We start from the raw sequence: 17,150 nt of genomic DNA on the forward strand, positions 1-17,150 counted from the left end.
TAAGGCATTACTGTCTGTCAAAAATAGATACTTTCTTTTGTGGTTTTGATGAGTTGTGTTGTCCTTTGGGGCAGACTGTGCCCACTTCAGCTCTCTGGAGTCAGAAGTTTGGGTCTTAGAGTTTCTGTGCTGTCCTGCTGAATCAGACTGAGAACAGTACTCACATGGAGATTCAAAGTCACATGCAGAACAATACTCTTAATGTCTGAAAATGAGTTTCACTGCTGACCAGAAGGGTGAAAGCACTGTGGACACTGGCTTCAAATACCAAGTTCTTAGTGGTGTGGGGAAGAAAAAAGCTAGAGTGAAAATCAGCATCTCTTCATTTCTGCAGTCAGCAAGTGAAAGGTCAACAGTGTGACAAGAAGGGAGAAAACAGATAAAGTCATGAATGAAGTGGAAGAATTAAGAATTAAAAATAAGAGTACAAAAGTAATGAAGGCCTGAATCGCTGTATCATATCTGAAGCACTTAACTGTTCTCCTTCAAATCCCTTCTTAACTTTCCATTTTCATAGTGTCCATGAAGATCCTGGCAGCAGATAGTCTGTAGAAACCGCTGGTTATCACACTGGTCACCAATTTTTACTTCTTCCCTGTCTACATCCTGATGTTGTCACTCCTTTTACATTGTATTCTACTCTGGAGTTATTCATTCACGTATTCACATGCTCATTCATGTGCTTAAACTTCGTCCTGCTACAATGTGATGCACTCTTTGACAATGTGAATATTAATTCTAAGATCCAGATGAGTGACCAACTAACTGTCATATCTCACTCTGTTTCAGAGTGTTGTGCGTTGCCTTTGGCATCCCAAGTTGAACCAGATCATGGTTGGTACTGGAAATGGTTTAGCCAAAGTGTACTATGATCCTGTCAAAAGCCAGAGGTATGTAATTGTGTTTTATTATGGTTGTTTTTTCAAATTTAGTCTGATTCTGTGATTCAGTGATTATACTAAGAAATGAGAAAAAACTAGTTTAGTAGCATTTGTTTTGCGGAGTTCTACACTTATTCAGCAGAAGTAGAAAGATGAAAAAATAACCCAAAATGTTTGCTTATGAAGAGCAGCACCTTTTCCTCTGGGTTTTTCATTTTGCAATATGCTGGCTGTTCTACCTGAATTTACAAATGCTTTCATTTTTTAATTGCATGAAATCTGCAGTAAGAGCAACCACCCTTTCATCCTGTCTGCTGGAGGTTGCTGAGGAAGTGTTACTGAATGGGTATTTATTGTATTTAGTCATGTTTTTTAACGCATATTTTCTTCCTGAAGTAAAAATGTTGTTTAGAGGCATCAAACTTCAGTGCTTATGAAGTAATACTGGAAGACCCAATTTGACAAGGTCTAAAGTGAAGAAGCACATCCCCCCCTTTCTTCTAGTCTTCTTTACCACCTTCATTTACCACATGAGGATTTTGCCTGTACATCTAAGGGAAAGATGGTACTGATTTATCAGACTGTGACTTGCCAACCTAAGATGAAGAGGGCCTAAGTAACCTATCAATACCTGTTTTGCAATTAATTTTCTTTTGCCGTCTGGATTGGCTGGAGAACTGGGGCATGATTCCTTCCTGTCAGCTGGGAGGAAATGCACAATTCATTGGTACTGAGTGGAATAAATAAGATGTTCTTCCCATGTATGTGCCATCTTTGTTTTGCTGGCGTCCTAAACCAAACGGTATTACAGTTCATGTTTTCTGGATATTTACTGTCACCTGGGCACTTGGATGTGAAGTTAAACTCTGGTTTACAAGATTATCAGAAATAAGTTTTATTTTTCTGATTTTGGCAGTTTAGAGAACAAGAATGTTGGTTGTCACTGTTTGAACCACAGACCCCTAGCTCAGTTTTGTGCCTGGTTTGTTTCCTGGTATTTACCATGAAGAGGAAAATACCAGTGGTTTAAATCAATCTTGCTGCAGCCAGGCTTATGCAGTCTTTCCTGCCTCAGTGTTACAGGCAGCTCTGGTTAGATAACTGCCAACTGTGCTGCTTTGGAAGAATAATATCAGGAGCAAATGAGTGTCCACGTTTGGAGAGCAGCACTTCCAATGTGCACACCAAAGTACCGTGGACAAATGAAGTGTGAAATGAATCTTCCATCCTTATTTCTGCATGTCATATAAGGTGCTCTATAACAGAAGCACTATAATCTCTCTACCCTCCTTCACATGAGCGTGAACAGGCAAAGATATACACATCCATGAGTATTTAGTGTGCTGTATAATTTTGTTGAGACTGTCTTGAATAAAAACTGGTTTCTGTTTGATATAAACAGGCTAACTGAACTGCTCTGTTTCCTCCTAGGGGAGCAAAATTATGTGTGGTTAAAACAAAAAGAAAAGAGAGACAAGCAGAGACTCTCACACAGGATTACATTATAACACGTAAGAAATTTAAACATCTTTATAGTAGCATCCTTAGCTTGTTCTTAGGTTTGAAGTTATTTGCTGATTGTTTAGCTTTATTTTTTTTCTCCTCTAAAAAGCAGTCTTCCATTAAGCATTGATCACTGGTGTCATATATTGCTTCAGATGCTTCATACAGATTTTTTATAGCATTGCACAACTGGAAAGGTATATCTAATCTGTATGCTTCCTAAAGTTGTTAATAATGGTTTGTTTCTTGATTGTGGTGCTTCTGAAAGCCTCAAAAATTTTGTAGCTTTTTAAAATCTTCAGTTTTCTATAACTTAATTGTGGAATGTAGATGGGTTTAGGAAGAGTTTTTTCACCTTGCAGTACCAGTGACAAAATCAGAGAGATTGGTCTTGTATGAGAGATAGGTCTTGTACAAATAAAAAATGATTTTTCAAAATTTATAATTTACCCAAGTTAGACAGGGTTTTAAATAGCTTAACTATCCCTAGCCTCAGGGGATTTTAAGAGCTTATGTTCATAGTAAGGATCACTGACACATGAGAAATAGTTACCATTGCTACAATAAAATGTTTAATGATCTACCTGTTCCCAACAACAAATTTTACAATGGAATGAGGGGATTAACTGAGAGATCTTGGCCGTCCCCATTAGCATTTCCCTGTGTAGTGTTTCCTCACGTGAAATGAGAAGAATCACATGGTTGTGGTGTCCTGCCTCTCTTAATCCTCTTCCAGTGCCAGGGTGTGCAGTTCTGATTTCTAGTTGTCTTGGTTTTGCACATGCTAAAACCATTTCTCTATAAAACAAACAAGTTGTTTGGCAGCATAATAAACAAAAAGCGGTTTAGAAATGAGAAAGTTTGGGCAGTCTTGGTAACTAGGCCCATATCAAGGCACTTTAGTTCTGGGTTCCTGTCTTGGGCACTTTCAGCCACAGCTATCTCTAACCTACTTTACTGCTGCAGATGTCCAGTTCCAGTTTTTGGGGTGAACTTTAGTAGCAACTGCCAAAGATCAGGAGTATTTATCTTCATTGGGTGCTCTTAATCTATCCTTACAAATGCTTCACTGTAACGCTTTGTGTGCACGGTCGTTAGTGTTTATACTCTTAAGGAACTTCTGTGATTTTTTAAAGAAAATTCTGCTTAAAACCCAGTGAAACTTCTCTGTTCAGTGGCGTTTATAAATGTAATTGAAAGATATAGGTCCCAGTTATGCAAATTTTTGGGCTTTTATCGCTGAGTTCTAGGTGATTAGCTGTCTCTTCCATAGCATTTTGAAACTAAACAAAAATGCTTCCATATACATAAATGCAGAAAAATGTTGTAAGGATTTGCTTAGCAAAATTTTAGATTTTTTGTGTATTTTGGAAACTTTTCAGAGGTTGGATGTCAGTGTTTTAAGTTTACAAATAGAACTGGGAAGACCTGAAGATCCCTGAAGTGGTTTTGCAAAGTGAAGTGATTCCCTTTCCCTTTTCCTTTTTTTAAAATTTTTTTTCCTTCAGACTTCTTGTTGCTCTTTAATATCAGAATTGCCTATAATGGCTGCTTAAAATGTAGGAATGTTGGTTTAAGGGATTAAGTGTCACTTTTAAAATACAGGAATACACAGCATGGTTTTCCCTTAGACATCCTTGACTCCACAAATGGATCTTTGCATTAGACACCTCAGATGCTCTGTGGAAACTGATCAAGCTTAGTGCTTGCCAGAAAATTTTCCCTGGCATTTCATACTTAATGAAGTCTGCAAAACTCAAACATTTGTTTCCAAAGATCTGCTGTGTATCACCTGGCTGTGACTTCATTCAGTCTAATTGAACAGTCTTACAGAAATAAGCTGAAAACTCAGGCTGATAGGTGCCTGAAAGCTCCCTAATGGTTTTTGTATTCAGTATAGAGATGGTGCACCTAAATTTAAGATTTGTTTAGTTATTTTTTTGTCTTTATTGGATCATTTGATCTCTACAAAATTTCCCGGATTTTGGGAAACAGCAGTAATGAGCACACCTGCATGTGAGATCTAAACTTTGCTGCAAGAAAGCCTTGTCCATTAACATGGTGTTTCTTTGTTCCTGACAAATGACTCTCTTGTCTGAGTGGGTCAAAGCCACTACTGTGACTGAAGATAGCACTTTTGTGAGAAAATAGAAGTTCTAAATCCTGACAATTTAGCCAGACTGTCACAGTTATGATATTTTTCCAATGGTGATTAATCTTGTTACTTAAGAAAGAACATGATTGTGACTTCATGTGCATAAAATTACATTTGGAATCATTGAGGGGTTTCTGCTCCACTCTTTGTCATATCCAAGAATGTGTCAAGTCCCTTGTCATACTCTTAGAATATGAGGAAGCTGAAGAAACATGGGAAGTTCAGAAAAGAGTAACTGATTGGTTACAGTGCTAATGTTGAGAACTGAATGATAGAGGTATGAATGAAATATGCATGAACTGTGCAAACAGTATTTCAGGTGAGAGGCTTCTGCCTGAGGAAACCCTGATATCTGACTGTTTTCATGTTTGAAAAATTCAGCAGAATGAAACCCCTGAAGGTGCAATGCAGTAAACCACTGTTTGGATATGGGGTTACCAGGAGGCTGCTCCTACCACCTTTTCCATTGCAAGAAAGAATCCAACTCTTTGTATTTAAAACATTTTTTAAAAAATGGAATTTCTAACATTTGTCTCCAAACTGTGACTCTTCAGCCCATGCGCTTCCAATGTTCCGCGAACCTCGACAACGAAGCACGAGGAAACAGCTGGAGAAGGATAGGTTGGATCCCATGAAGTCTCACAAACCTGAACCTCCAGTAGCAGGAGCAGGTAATGTAGGCATAATCATTTTGGACTGTTTTATGCCAAAGAGGCCGTCATGCTTTGGTTCTACACTCGTTTGGATTTTCATTGTTTGGGTGGTGAATCTGCTCTGTAGATGTATGGACAGTGTCTAGCACTTTAGGACATTGATGTCGCATTGGAGAGCTTGCCTGCAAAAAATTAGTTACAATGGCTTACTTTGAGTTACATACCCAGTAAAACACCTACTTGAATGCAGCCCTAAGTTAAACCCTTCCTATGGCGTTAAATGACCTCCTTGTATTGGGTCACCGTTGCAGGCTCTGCATATTTCTAAAATATTTTTCTCTTCATGCCACAGGTCGTGGTGGCCGTGTTGGGACTCACGGGGTCACCCTGTCATCATATATAGTCAAGAACATTGCCCTGGACAAGACAGATGACAGCAACCCTCGAGAGGCCATTTTACGTCATGCCAAGGATGCAGAGGAGAATCCATACTGGGTGGCTCCGGCATATGCTAAGTAAGGAAACAATTAAGTAATATTTCTGCAGGCCAGTAGGAGCTTAGTTAAAATAGATGTTTTGAATGCTGTACTTTGCCTTTTTTGGATTGCTGCCACAAATATATACATCAAGAATACAGTATACCCTTTTATAAAGATATGATTTCCAGGAGGTTAAATTGTTAAATTTCCACTTTTTAAATGTACCTGCCAGTGCTAGAAGTTATTTGAAAGTGTTCAAAGTTGGTTGGAACTTAGAATCCTCTCCAAATCATACCTTATAATAGGGTGCTGTCCCATTGATATATTGGGATGATTTTCCAATATGCCCTCTAGTTCTGACTGATTCTTAGATTTAACCTACAAAATACTTTTGGGGTGATATGACAGGATGATTTCTCAACTTTCTTATTTTTTTATCTGAATTTTTCCTACATAAGGGCCCAAGTAACTGCCTGAATTAACTTGGTTTTAAAGGTACAGTGATATTAAAAATTGCACTGATAAAATCTCCTAACTAAATTCAACATAAAGAATATTGTGTTAAATAAGTTAAAGACCCTTATCAAGATCTTTGTGGTAAAACCTTGTTGATCCCACAGATGGTACTTTACTCCATTTAAATTATATGTGAGAGTGTGGTATTTGTGTGTATACATTAAAATGAAAATTGTGCAATATTCTTTTTGAATGCTTTCTACCCAAGGAGATTTTTTCTGAAAGATAAATACATCCCAAACAATTAAATACATTCACAATAGTACAAAAATAAGTGCTACATAAATGCATCTCATACTAATGAACTGAGACTACCACTTTAAAAATTCCTAGAATTGTCACATTTATTATCACCGATGGAGCTTTTTTCCACAAAATAGTGTCAAGCAGTGTTATCAAAATGCATAAGGAAAACATTTTGAAGAGTTGAAATAGTCTTCATGGAACAGTCTGCCAATAATGAATTGCTTTTCTGTTTTGCAGCACAGTGTTCTGTCTCCAAGGCTGTACATTCATTAGTACTTTACTGACTACTTTCTTTATTAATGTTCAGCTCTATAGTGAACCAGTCATCACTTCTTTCCAAAAACCTGAAATATTCTACGAATCACAGCTTGTTTCAGATGGTGACATTTGTTTTCTGACTTGACCCACATGTTCACAAAGATAACTAAATAGCAGTTCCAAAGCAGCTTGAGAATGTCAGCGACACAGCCTGGCTTTGACCAGGTAATTAATAAGTATGGGACACTTGTAATTGATAAGTATGGCATTTGGTGTTATACATCAAACCAGTGCATTATTCAGTATCGCTCTTGGTGCCAAAGATGGGATATTTGAAAGCCTAAATCTGTAGCAATTGTTGTAATGAATATGCTAAATACTGATTTTTGATTGCTTGAGAGTTCATGATTGCTAGAGAGGAAATTTACCTGGAGTGTGTAGGCATCTGGTTTTACTTGAGGAATCCATTCTCAAAAGTAAATACAATCACACATTCCATCAGGTAGATAGACACATCAGCATATTTTTGGCTTAGTAACTTCATTGATTGTATATTAAGTTTCATCCCAAACACCTGCAATGCAGTAGGCATGAAAGTTTTAAAACAAAGCTGTGTTAGAAAAGGCTTGCTGTGTCAGGTGGCCAGATCTCATTACAGTTCCCTGTTAAAGATGTGGCTGCAGGGGAAGAGGAGAGCTGGCTGAGAAGTGGGCAGGATGCAAGTCCAAACTGCTATTAACTTACACACCAGACGGTGATCTGTATGTGGGGGAATTGGACTGCAGCCAGCAGCACTGCTTTGATGGCTTTGTCAGCTGATAAATCTCATCCTGGTGAAGCTGCCATTATCCTTGCTTTAAAAGCTTCAATTTCAGATATACTCCGTTGCAAAGAGCATTAAAAAACTTCCAAACAATAATAACATTATTAATGATAACAATAACATAATAACAACAGTACTAATACTAGTAATATCTAAGACAATGAAATGCAGAAACTGGATTATGTGTCATGTTCTTAGTTTTCAGAAATTCAGGACTATATTAACAGCCACATAAAGCTGTGCTATTGTAATGTAATATATATAATATAGTAATATATGCTATTATAAGTAAATCCTACAGCTTACTTTTCAGAGCATGGATATTTAACCTGTATGTAAACTGCATTTTACAGATGTACTTACAAACTTATATTTAATAAAATATGCAAATTGCAGGTAATTGATCCAAGTTAACATGAAGTACTGGTTTGTATACTGGACAGCTGCTTTAGCTATAGGATAAGTTATACTATAGATTTAGGAAAGGTGATATTCTGATACATTTTGATTTAAAATCATATACTGTCTTAAGACCTAAAAAACATACATCTAGTATGTTTCATTTTTTTAATAGTATTTATTCTTTTACTATATTCCTCTGCTACTGGTTTTTCCACACTTCTTGTAGTAAATTTTTTCTTAAACATGGTATGAAACTATCCACTTGATACATCTTTTGTTTGACAGAGCATTTGGTCCTGTGCTGTCTATGAACATAAAGTTTTCACTCTCCTTCTTCAGAAAATGTGCAAGAAAACCGTAATTACCTAATTTTCTCCAGTGATAATTATTAAATATTTTTAGACTGAGAAGATTAAGAAATGCCCTTTTCTGGTTAATCAGTTTTCATAACTTGGAGTATGATGACTGGATTGATTTGTCTGTTCCCGATCCATTCTCAATCAGTTAACAGATTTAATGCTTTTTTAATTGTATACAAGGGAAAGTGACTTTTTTACATGGGTGGGTATTGGTTGGACAAGGGTAAATGGTTTTAAACTAGAAGAGGAGAGATTTAGTTTAGATGTTACAAAGAAGTTCTTTACTCAGAGGGTAGTGTGAGGCATGGAACAGGTTGCCCAGAGAAGTTGTGAATGCACCATCCCTGGAAGTGTTCAAGGCAAGGTTGGATGTGACTCTGAGCAGCCTGGCCCAGTGGAAGGTGTTCCTGTCCTTGGCAGGGGAATTGGAAATGGATGATCTTTAAGGTCCGTTCCAACCAAAACCATTCTATGATTGTGTGATTTTCACTCCAATAAATTTTCTAAGAATCACAACTTCTGCTGTTAGTTTATGCATTCTATGTAAAAATATATATCTTTTTTGATGCTTACTTTTCTCTTGAAGCGGAATATTCATTTGCATTATTTATCACTTAAAAAAAAATTTAAACTTGTTATTAGCTTGACCTTTTTGTTTCCCCTGACAATTGACCAGTAAGGAGGGGGATGTATGTAAGAGGCAAAAGAATGGGTGAAAAACAGATGCTGCTGAAAAGGATGATAAGAAGTACATGCTGAATCAGGAGATGACATGTCACAGAAGCCCAGTGTGAATAAAGTGTCAAGTAGGATGTGATCAACACAGCAGAAAAGTCTTAATAGATGAGGGTAAAAAAAAGATCCTGAGATTTCTCAGGAAAAAGCTTGTTAGAATCCTTGGCAAGAGCCATTCTAGTGGAAAGGAAAGGAAGGACAGATTGAAGATTTCAAGTAAAGAACTACAGGAAAGGAATCATGAGGCATCAGTTCTAAATGTTTGAAAATTACATTCTTTGTGAGCTGTTTGTTTTAACACAGCTGTACAGATATACTATAATGACTTCAGATGTCCCTCTGAAGGATCAGCAGGAATTACTAAGCATTGTAGCTGAGTGCCTAATCCGGCCCAGATGCAGCTTTCTTTTGTACCAGAGAGAAAGTGAGGGTGAAATTTCCCTGCTCAGCAAGGTAAACTGGAGTTCTTGAAAATACCTTTAATTTCACTGACGTTACCCCTATTTTGCAGTCTTTTTCATTGCCTCTTGTCACTATCAGAAAGGAATGACTTGAAGCAAGAGTCTGTAGCTGTGTTGTGATCACTGAACTTTTTCTTGAGGGCAATGCCAGTCTGTGAAGCGTTAGCTATGTAATTGTTCAAGTATCATTAGTTGAAGAATCAGGACTGAGCAGAATGTCTTGTAACAGCAGCCTTGTTGGCATGCATTGTTATATTTATCCTAAATATTTTGTTGTAAATTGGTAATTTTGAGAGGGAGGCCCCTGAGATTAAGAAAGGAATCAGGCTGGTTGGTAGGGTAAAGAACAAAAAAGGCTCCTGATGCTGAAAACCTTTTCAGTCTCTAAGTGACCTTTACGACATTATTCTGGTTTCCAGGCATACTTGAAAATCTTTTTTCTTTGTTTCAGTGCAATATAAACACAAATTTCAAAAGTTACTTTGACATGAGTCACATGTTGTGATATGCAGTTGTCATCTCCAGCTGGTTTTTCTGCAGCAGTGTTACTTTTCTGCTAGTCTGTGATCCTCACATGTCAATGAACTACTTTTATTGGATCCCTGAAAAGCAATTAAGAAAAACGACCCATAACCAGAGGGATTATGGTGACCCTAAAGCATGGTCCCTGGAAATTTTGTGGAGGTCTGCACATCTGAATATCTTGAAAACCACTGAAGTAAAGAGAAGCACATAGTATAAATAAATCATTCTAGTTTGTTTTCTCATTTTTGTTTGCAGCCTGTTACCATAACCCACAATAGGAATGCATTTTTCAGTGTATGAGATACTGGTTTCAGCTGACAGTCATGTGGAAACATAGGATCATAGAACAATTTAGGTAGGAAGGGAATGCCTGAATTCATCTAGTCCAAGCTCCTGCTTAAAATGTGTTTACAGCTCAGATCCAATTAGATCTGGGTTGTTCAGGGGTTTGCTTAACCAAGGTTAAATATCCTCAAGGATGGAAATTCCCACACCTGTCTGGGCATCCTGTTCTAGCAATCTGGTCAGCAGGCACAGTGTGCCCTTGCTAGGTCCATGCTGGCTGTTCCCTACCACCCTTGTGTCCTTCATGTATCTGGAAATGCCTTCCACAGGGATTCATTACTTCATTCATTAGCTTTCTTGAGAACTGAGGTTGGGTAGTTCCCAAATCCCCCTTTTGCCCCTCACAAAGATGATGATGATGGTTACTTTTTCTAGCCATTGAGACCTGCTCCCAGTCACCATGTCATCTCAGTGGTGACAGAGTGCCCTTGCAATGACGTGAGCAAGCTCCCTCAGTACCCCTGGATCCACCCGTCTGATACTGATTTTTACATGTCCAATGAGCTACAAACTCTGTCTTCCTCTTCCTTTTGGAAATGTCTCAATCCCTATCAAAGATTCTGCTGTAGTTTAGGAGTGCTTTCAGGCCTCAGGAAAGACTTTTTCACGGAAAATGGAGCCAAAAAAAGCGCTGAGTATCTTGACCTTTTCCATGCTGTGTTAGTGGTTTACCTGCTCAGTAAAGTACATTTTCCTTCCCATTCCTTTGGCTGTCAATGTAGCTGTAGAAGTCCTTTGTTGTTGCCTCTCACATTTCTTCTGTTTCAGTTCCGTCTGAGCTTTGGCTCTCCTAACTCTGTTCCTCCATGTTCATGTAATGCATCTGTTCCTCTTAGCCGAGGGTGTCCTTGCCTCCTTTATGTTCTTTATTTTTGAAGTTTGTGGTTTATCACAGTCAGATCCATATGTGTCCATGCCAGATTACTGCCAGGCTGTGCTTTCTGTGGACGAAATATAATCTGTTTTGAGGAGATTTCCTCAAAGATCAACCAGCTTTCCTCAAGCCCCTTTGCCCTCCGTAGTATTCTGCCATGGAATCTGCCAGACAGATCCCTAACAAACTGAAATCAACTCCCAAAGTCAAGGATAAATAAAACTGAGAAATTGGATGGGGAAAAAGAACACAACCCTCAGAAATAGGAATACTTACTAGAAGAAAACTTGTTTTGATAATTTTTATGTAAATATTAATCATACAGCAAACTCCTACTACACTAGCAATCGCCAGTGCAGTTACTAAGCAGAAAAAAATTGTGTTTAAATTAGATTAAAGGATCACTGCTGATAAAGCAATAACAAAAATAGTGTTTTAAAATGGTCAGGCATATGAATCACCCTAGGTGCCCCAGTTACAGCTATGTAGCTTGTGGAAGTGCAACAGTTTACATTTCAGCTGAGGCTATAGCTATTTCATGGTAATTTTAAAAAGTGAGGTAGCAAGCAGACTTGTCTTCCTCAGCATGGTTTTGCTTTAGCTGAATACTGCTAGATTATGATACCATTTCTCTCTTTTTTTTCCTTTTTTTCCCTTCTTCCCGTACCTCAGCTTTCCTGCACTCAGTAGCACACTTAGCTTTTCTGAAGTCTGTGTCTTTTTTCTGTGCCATTCCCATCCTGGAAAAAAACACAGGCTTTGCTGCTTGTTTCACAAATTTATTCATTCCTCTAAGTTGGAAATGTTTATCTGAATTATGACAGTTGCAGGTTTGTGGTCAGAAATTATGGGCTTTCACTCGGTTAGTGGTGCTTTACTAATGAAACTCTTAATACTGACGTCATCCTAGAGGACATTTAAATACTTTTCATCGATTGTGGTAAAAGGAGGGTACATTGCTAAAATGGGCTAAATAAACCTTTGTCAGTATGTTGGGAAAAAAGAGAGAAGATTCCATACATTCTTCCTTTTCAGCAGCAAGCAAAATCCAGTATTTCAGTCAATAAACCCTTCATCCCAGGTGTCTGGTTTGGATTGAATGTTGATTTTTCCCCCTGGTTTTTGTTGGGTTTGTTTGTTTGTTTGTTGTTTTGTTTTGTTTGGGTTTTGGTTTGTTTTTCTTTTTACTTCTTTCTTCAGCAATGGGTTAAGTAGAGCTTATGTAAGTATTTTATAATAAAATCTTAAAATTGGAAAATATTTTTTAATCTCAGTTATGTTTTCCATGGACAGCAGAAGGACTCATCTAACTTCCACAGTATAAGTCCTCATCTGGGTGCAAGGTCTGCTACAGCCTGCACCCAGGGACCACGTGCCAGTCAGAGTTCTGTGGTAGGGCCATCTCTGAGTTATCAGGGTGACCCTTTCCTCCACGGCAAGCTTGGAGGATGGAGGATCAGGCAGGGCAATAGAAAGATCCTGTATGTAAGGGGAGTTGTCTTTGACTAGTTTTGGTGATTTTTAACCTATTTGTGTCACATATTTAACGAGGGGAGAATCCTGCTCTGTAAGAGCTGATGGCTTGCTACTATTCTTTGAAGTCAGAGGCAACGTTGGATTTTGCCTATTGTGCTACATAAGGCAGGCACAATTTTTTAAGGTTTATGCATTTTGTAGAGTTTGCCAAACAAGAGTTGTTATAATAGTAATGCTTCACATTCCTAGAGTGATACAAAAACATTAGTTAATATAGTAATGAGATGATGACTGCCTTGGCTGCATTTTATACTTTGTTGTGTTGAGAAGCTGAGCACAACCAGCATCAGAAATCTGATCATTTCAGCTCTGCAGTGATTGTACTGAGAAATAAGTTGGAAAAGGGAATCATAGTAGTTGTTAAAGTGTAAAACAAGGGAACTGAATGTCCTAACAGTTTATTGAATTGCTACTTGATATTGTGTTTATTTAGAAAGTAATCAATAATTACTTCTGTAAAGTTCAAGTGGTATTTAAAGTTCACACAAAGAGTGGAGGAATTGGTATCATGAAGCTTGACTGTCAGATACACTGTGTTCTCAAATGCAGATCAATATGTTTTTTATGTTGCAGTAGTGTTAGATAAAGTCTCTGTGGGAGAAGCTGTTTTTTCTTGCATAGGCTCAGCCAGAAACCTGGCTTAGCTGTTCTGTGTTCACTTATTGGCTGTTGTTCTACAGTATATCAATATGGAATTTTCTTTTTTAAAAGTCCTGGAATGAGGAGGCCAGTGCCTTTGCTTTTCTGGCATGGAGTTAAATGTACTTGTTCCTCACTTCTATTGTAATTTTATTCATGGAATACACAGATACTGATTGTAAGCTAATGAGGAGATAATACTTGCAAAATATGTGTGTTTGTTGTGCTTGTTTGTCTGTGAGCTGCAAGTTTCTTCAGTTCTGAGAAGGTTAGTTGATAGGTTATTGTAATAATAATTGTAAAATAAAAAAATTGTAAAATAAAAAATGGTCAAGTCTCATATGCACTTTTTTTGAAAGTGTCTATATGTATCTATTTTTGTGTCTAGTGCCTGTCTGATACAATTTCTGATAAAGTATTGTAGTCTGACCACTATTTTAATCTTTTTGATGTTTTCTAGAACACAGCCAAAAACAGTTTTTGCAGAAGTGGAACCAGAAGATGATGAAACAGACAAGCCGGAGTGGAAAAAACGTAAAATCTGAAAAATAATTAATTTCAAGAATAATTTTAGAACATTTGAAACAAAATGAAACATTTATTTCTTTATTTGGGATAGTGGGTCAAAATTTGAAAGCAAATGATACTTCAATTTATAAAACTTGCAGCAATATAAAAAGGGATTGTTGAATTACACTGGCTTAGTCCTACATCTGAATTTTGTAATAATTACTTACATTGTGCAAATAACTCATTTATGTCAGTTAGTTAGCTTTGTGAGTTAAGTGAAAAATATTTCTTTATAAATAGTAAATCCGTTACATTGCCAATTTTTTTTTTCATTACTGCCAACTTTACAAATGCTATGTCGTGACAATATTCAATGAGTTTAAATATGCAAATAAAATAGAACAATTTCCCAGACTCCTCTTTATTTTTTCCAGTTAAGAGCTAACAGATTACTGCTTTACAAGTGCAACGAAGTTTAGATTACTTACTGTGTAATACTCAAGTTTAGTTCATTTGTGTGTTCACGTGAGTTACAATTCAGTTCACACTCTGTTTGAATTGTAGAAAACGTATTTTCTAGTGTCTGTACTTTTTGCATGGTGTTCCTTTTCAGTATGTGTAGTATTTACAGTAGCATTGCATACAGCTTTTATTTTTTTAAAAATGGGAAATGGCAATGGACAGTTACATAATTTAGTGTAGTAAAAATAATGTGTTTATTGCCAAGCTGATGCAAAATTTTGTTCAAGTTTCTTATCCCTATTAGCCTGTATGGATAAGTTTTAGGATAGAGCAGATCTGTTTATTTAATACCAGGTCTTTGTGTGTATTGACTTTGTTGTATGCCTGAATTATGTATATCCTGCCTCACACTCTTCTCAAGACTGATAGTATTCTTTATAAAGTAGTTTGTCTAAATATGGAAATTTCTCATTTTTTTAACACAAAATTGCAGTTCTAAGTGTCATAAAGGGAAGGACAGATTTAAAACTAGTGAATGTCCTTTAGAGAAGAATAAAGCACCTAGGTTAGTTTTAGGCATTTATGTTGTGATTATAATAATACACAATATGCTAAGTATTATGATTATAATAATACAAAATATAACAAGCAGTTCTGCATTTCCACTAAGAGTAGAGAGTAGTAGACATCATAAGCAATCAAGCTTTCGTATTTATGAAGAGTTCCTGGAGGCATATTTTAAGACTATATTTAGCAAAGCCCTTAATCACCTTCCTAACCTCAAGACTGATAGCAGAGCTTAGAATTTTTTAAAGCACTGTTCTGCATCAGTAGTTCATCATATTATTTCATTTTCCTAGCTTATAATTCTTCTTCAGTTATTGTTTTTGTACTTCAGTGAAAACTAAGTCTAACTTCAAAAGGTGTAATGAGAAGCACTGGCATAAAATACCCACTACAAAATATTTCCACTGCTTTTACTACTGTAGTCTTTTGGTAAGAGTCAGTACATAGTCCACAACTTGTCTTTGACCCTTATAAAATTATTTTAATACGTACTTGTGTATAATAGCAAATCAATATTTAATTTAAATTTGCAGCTGTAATGTGTAGAATGAGAGACTGAGTAGATGGGTGGAAAGTAAGTGGAGGAGAAAAAAGAATTCCAGATGGAGAGATGAAGTCTGTCAAAAACAAAACTTGCTGAAGGCCTCCCTTTGCAATCCTCCCTCTACTACAACAACAGCTACAAAAAAGAGGTGGCATTGCTTCATTTAAGGCTATCTTTTCTCTTATGTTTCATCCAACTGTGATGAAACAAAAGAAAGTATTTATTATTTTGTATATACAGCCTACAAAATAAAGTATTTTCAAAGAAATTTATCCAAAGTCTTAATTAATAATTTTAAAGGATTAATATTTTCTTCATTTTAGGCTGAATATTAGAATTTTATCTTTTCCTTTGTTACTTGTTCACTGACGCAGTGTATCTTGGGGAGCAGAGCTGCAGGGAATGGCAGATGAGGAAAAATGCTGCAGCTGTTCTCTGAGAATGAGAAGAACTTCTCCTTTCCTGTTGTTATTCATATCAGCTAGATCTTGTTTCCTACTTCTTAAAAGAATTAGTTCTGTAAGTGAACACTGCAAAAATTCTGTTGGAATTTCTCTAAGTGTTCATCATTGTTACTTGCAGTAATTGTCTTGAATGACTGTTCTAGCAGCCTAGAATTTAAAACAGTGATGCTGCAGATATGTATTAAAAGTATTTAAAACTAACGTAAGTTTAATTTGTACTTTAACTTTCGGCTTGGTTCATTTGGCATAGCTCTTAAACTGGATTTCCAGGGATGTTCACCAACAAGGTGTATCTTAATGCATTTTTAAAAACAATTTTAAATCTCGAACAGCTCAATGGTAAGAGTTACCTAATCAGATAGAAGATGTGGACAGTCTGCTTGACCATACTTGGGATAGTAAACTCATGACTCAACTCTTTAAGTTGTCTTGGGAAACATCTTAACATTAAAAATATCAACACAAATAAACATTTGCTATGACAGATGGAGCTCTAGATGCAAATTGGAGCGTGAGAACTCTTATTATATTAATTTTTGGAAAATCTAATTTTCTTATAAGCTTCTCAAAGCTTTTAGCAATTGCCAAGCTATAATCTTGGTCCTTTATGTATCTGTATTTAGTGCTAAAGTGGCCAGAATCCAGAGGGGAGTTTGTTTCTGCATTACTGAAAGAAGGTGGGCTTATTCTGTTTGCTTCCTTAGAATAGTTGTTTACAGAGGTACTGATGCCTTAAATTTTAGCTTTCATATTGTCCAGATTCTGTACTGCATTAGTATATAACTCTGAACTTCATATAAAGTGTTAGCAAGTTCTCTCCACAGTTTAGTTAGAGAAAACAATCCAGCCCAAGAAACAAGGTCACTGTTGCAGCTTCAGGCCCAAAAAGTATAAACAACAGCAAATTGAGGAGAGCAAACTGGGAGGATGGGACTTCATAACCTGAAGCTGTAATTGGACGATTAACCCCAATATAAAAATGGACCAAAACTTATAAAGTGTGAAAACTCGTGACCTGTCATCCATCTTGGGTGTAGCCTCGGCCAGGCTCTTGTACTGCCCAAGGTGTATCCTTTGAAGGCCCTTTTAATAAATAGCTACTTTATTCCTTTAACACTGTCTAGCCTCTCTTCTAGGTAGCCTCTCAAGGCATCAGTACCACAATCACTGCATGCAGAAAGGCTTCTGTGGCACTTTCTCCAAACCTGGATTT

At 36.9% G+C, this 17,150-nt stretch overlaps 1 protein-coding gene across 1 annotated transcript in view; it reads left to right on the forward strand.

Annotated features, from left to right (window-relative positions):
- Positions 1 to 14,314, forward strand: part of WDR70 (WD repeat domain 70) — a 135,216-nt gene extending 120,902 nt beyond the window's left edge. Inside the window, exons 14-18 of the mRNA XM_066181071.1 lie at positions 790 to 890; positions 2,313 to 2,392; positions 5,094 to 5,210; positions 5,545 to 5,707; positions 13,851 to 14,314. Of these exons, the coding sequence (XP_066037168.1) occupies positions 790 to 890; positions 2,313 to 2,392; positions 5,094 to 5,210; positions 5,545 to 5,707; positions 13,851 to 13,935 (546 nt within the window). The 3' untranslated portion in view covers positions 13,936 to 14,314. The remainder of the gene's footprint in view (positions 1 to 789; positions 891 to 2,312; positions 2,393 to 5,093; positions 5,211 to 5,544; positions 5,708 to 13,850) is intronic.
- Positions 14,315 to 17,150: the final 2,836 nt, after the last annotated feature.

This window comes from Chamaea fasciata, unplaced genomic scaffold, assembly GCF_029207755.1.
Source record: "Chamaea fasciata isolate MVZ Bird 193981 ecotype frontalis unplaced genomic scaffold, bChaFas1.0.hap1 SCAF_4, whole genome shotgun sequence".
Taxonomy (NCBI): domain Eukaryota; kingdom Metazoa; phylum Chordata; class Aves; order Passeriformes; family Sylviidae; genus Chamaea; species Chamaea fasciata.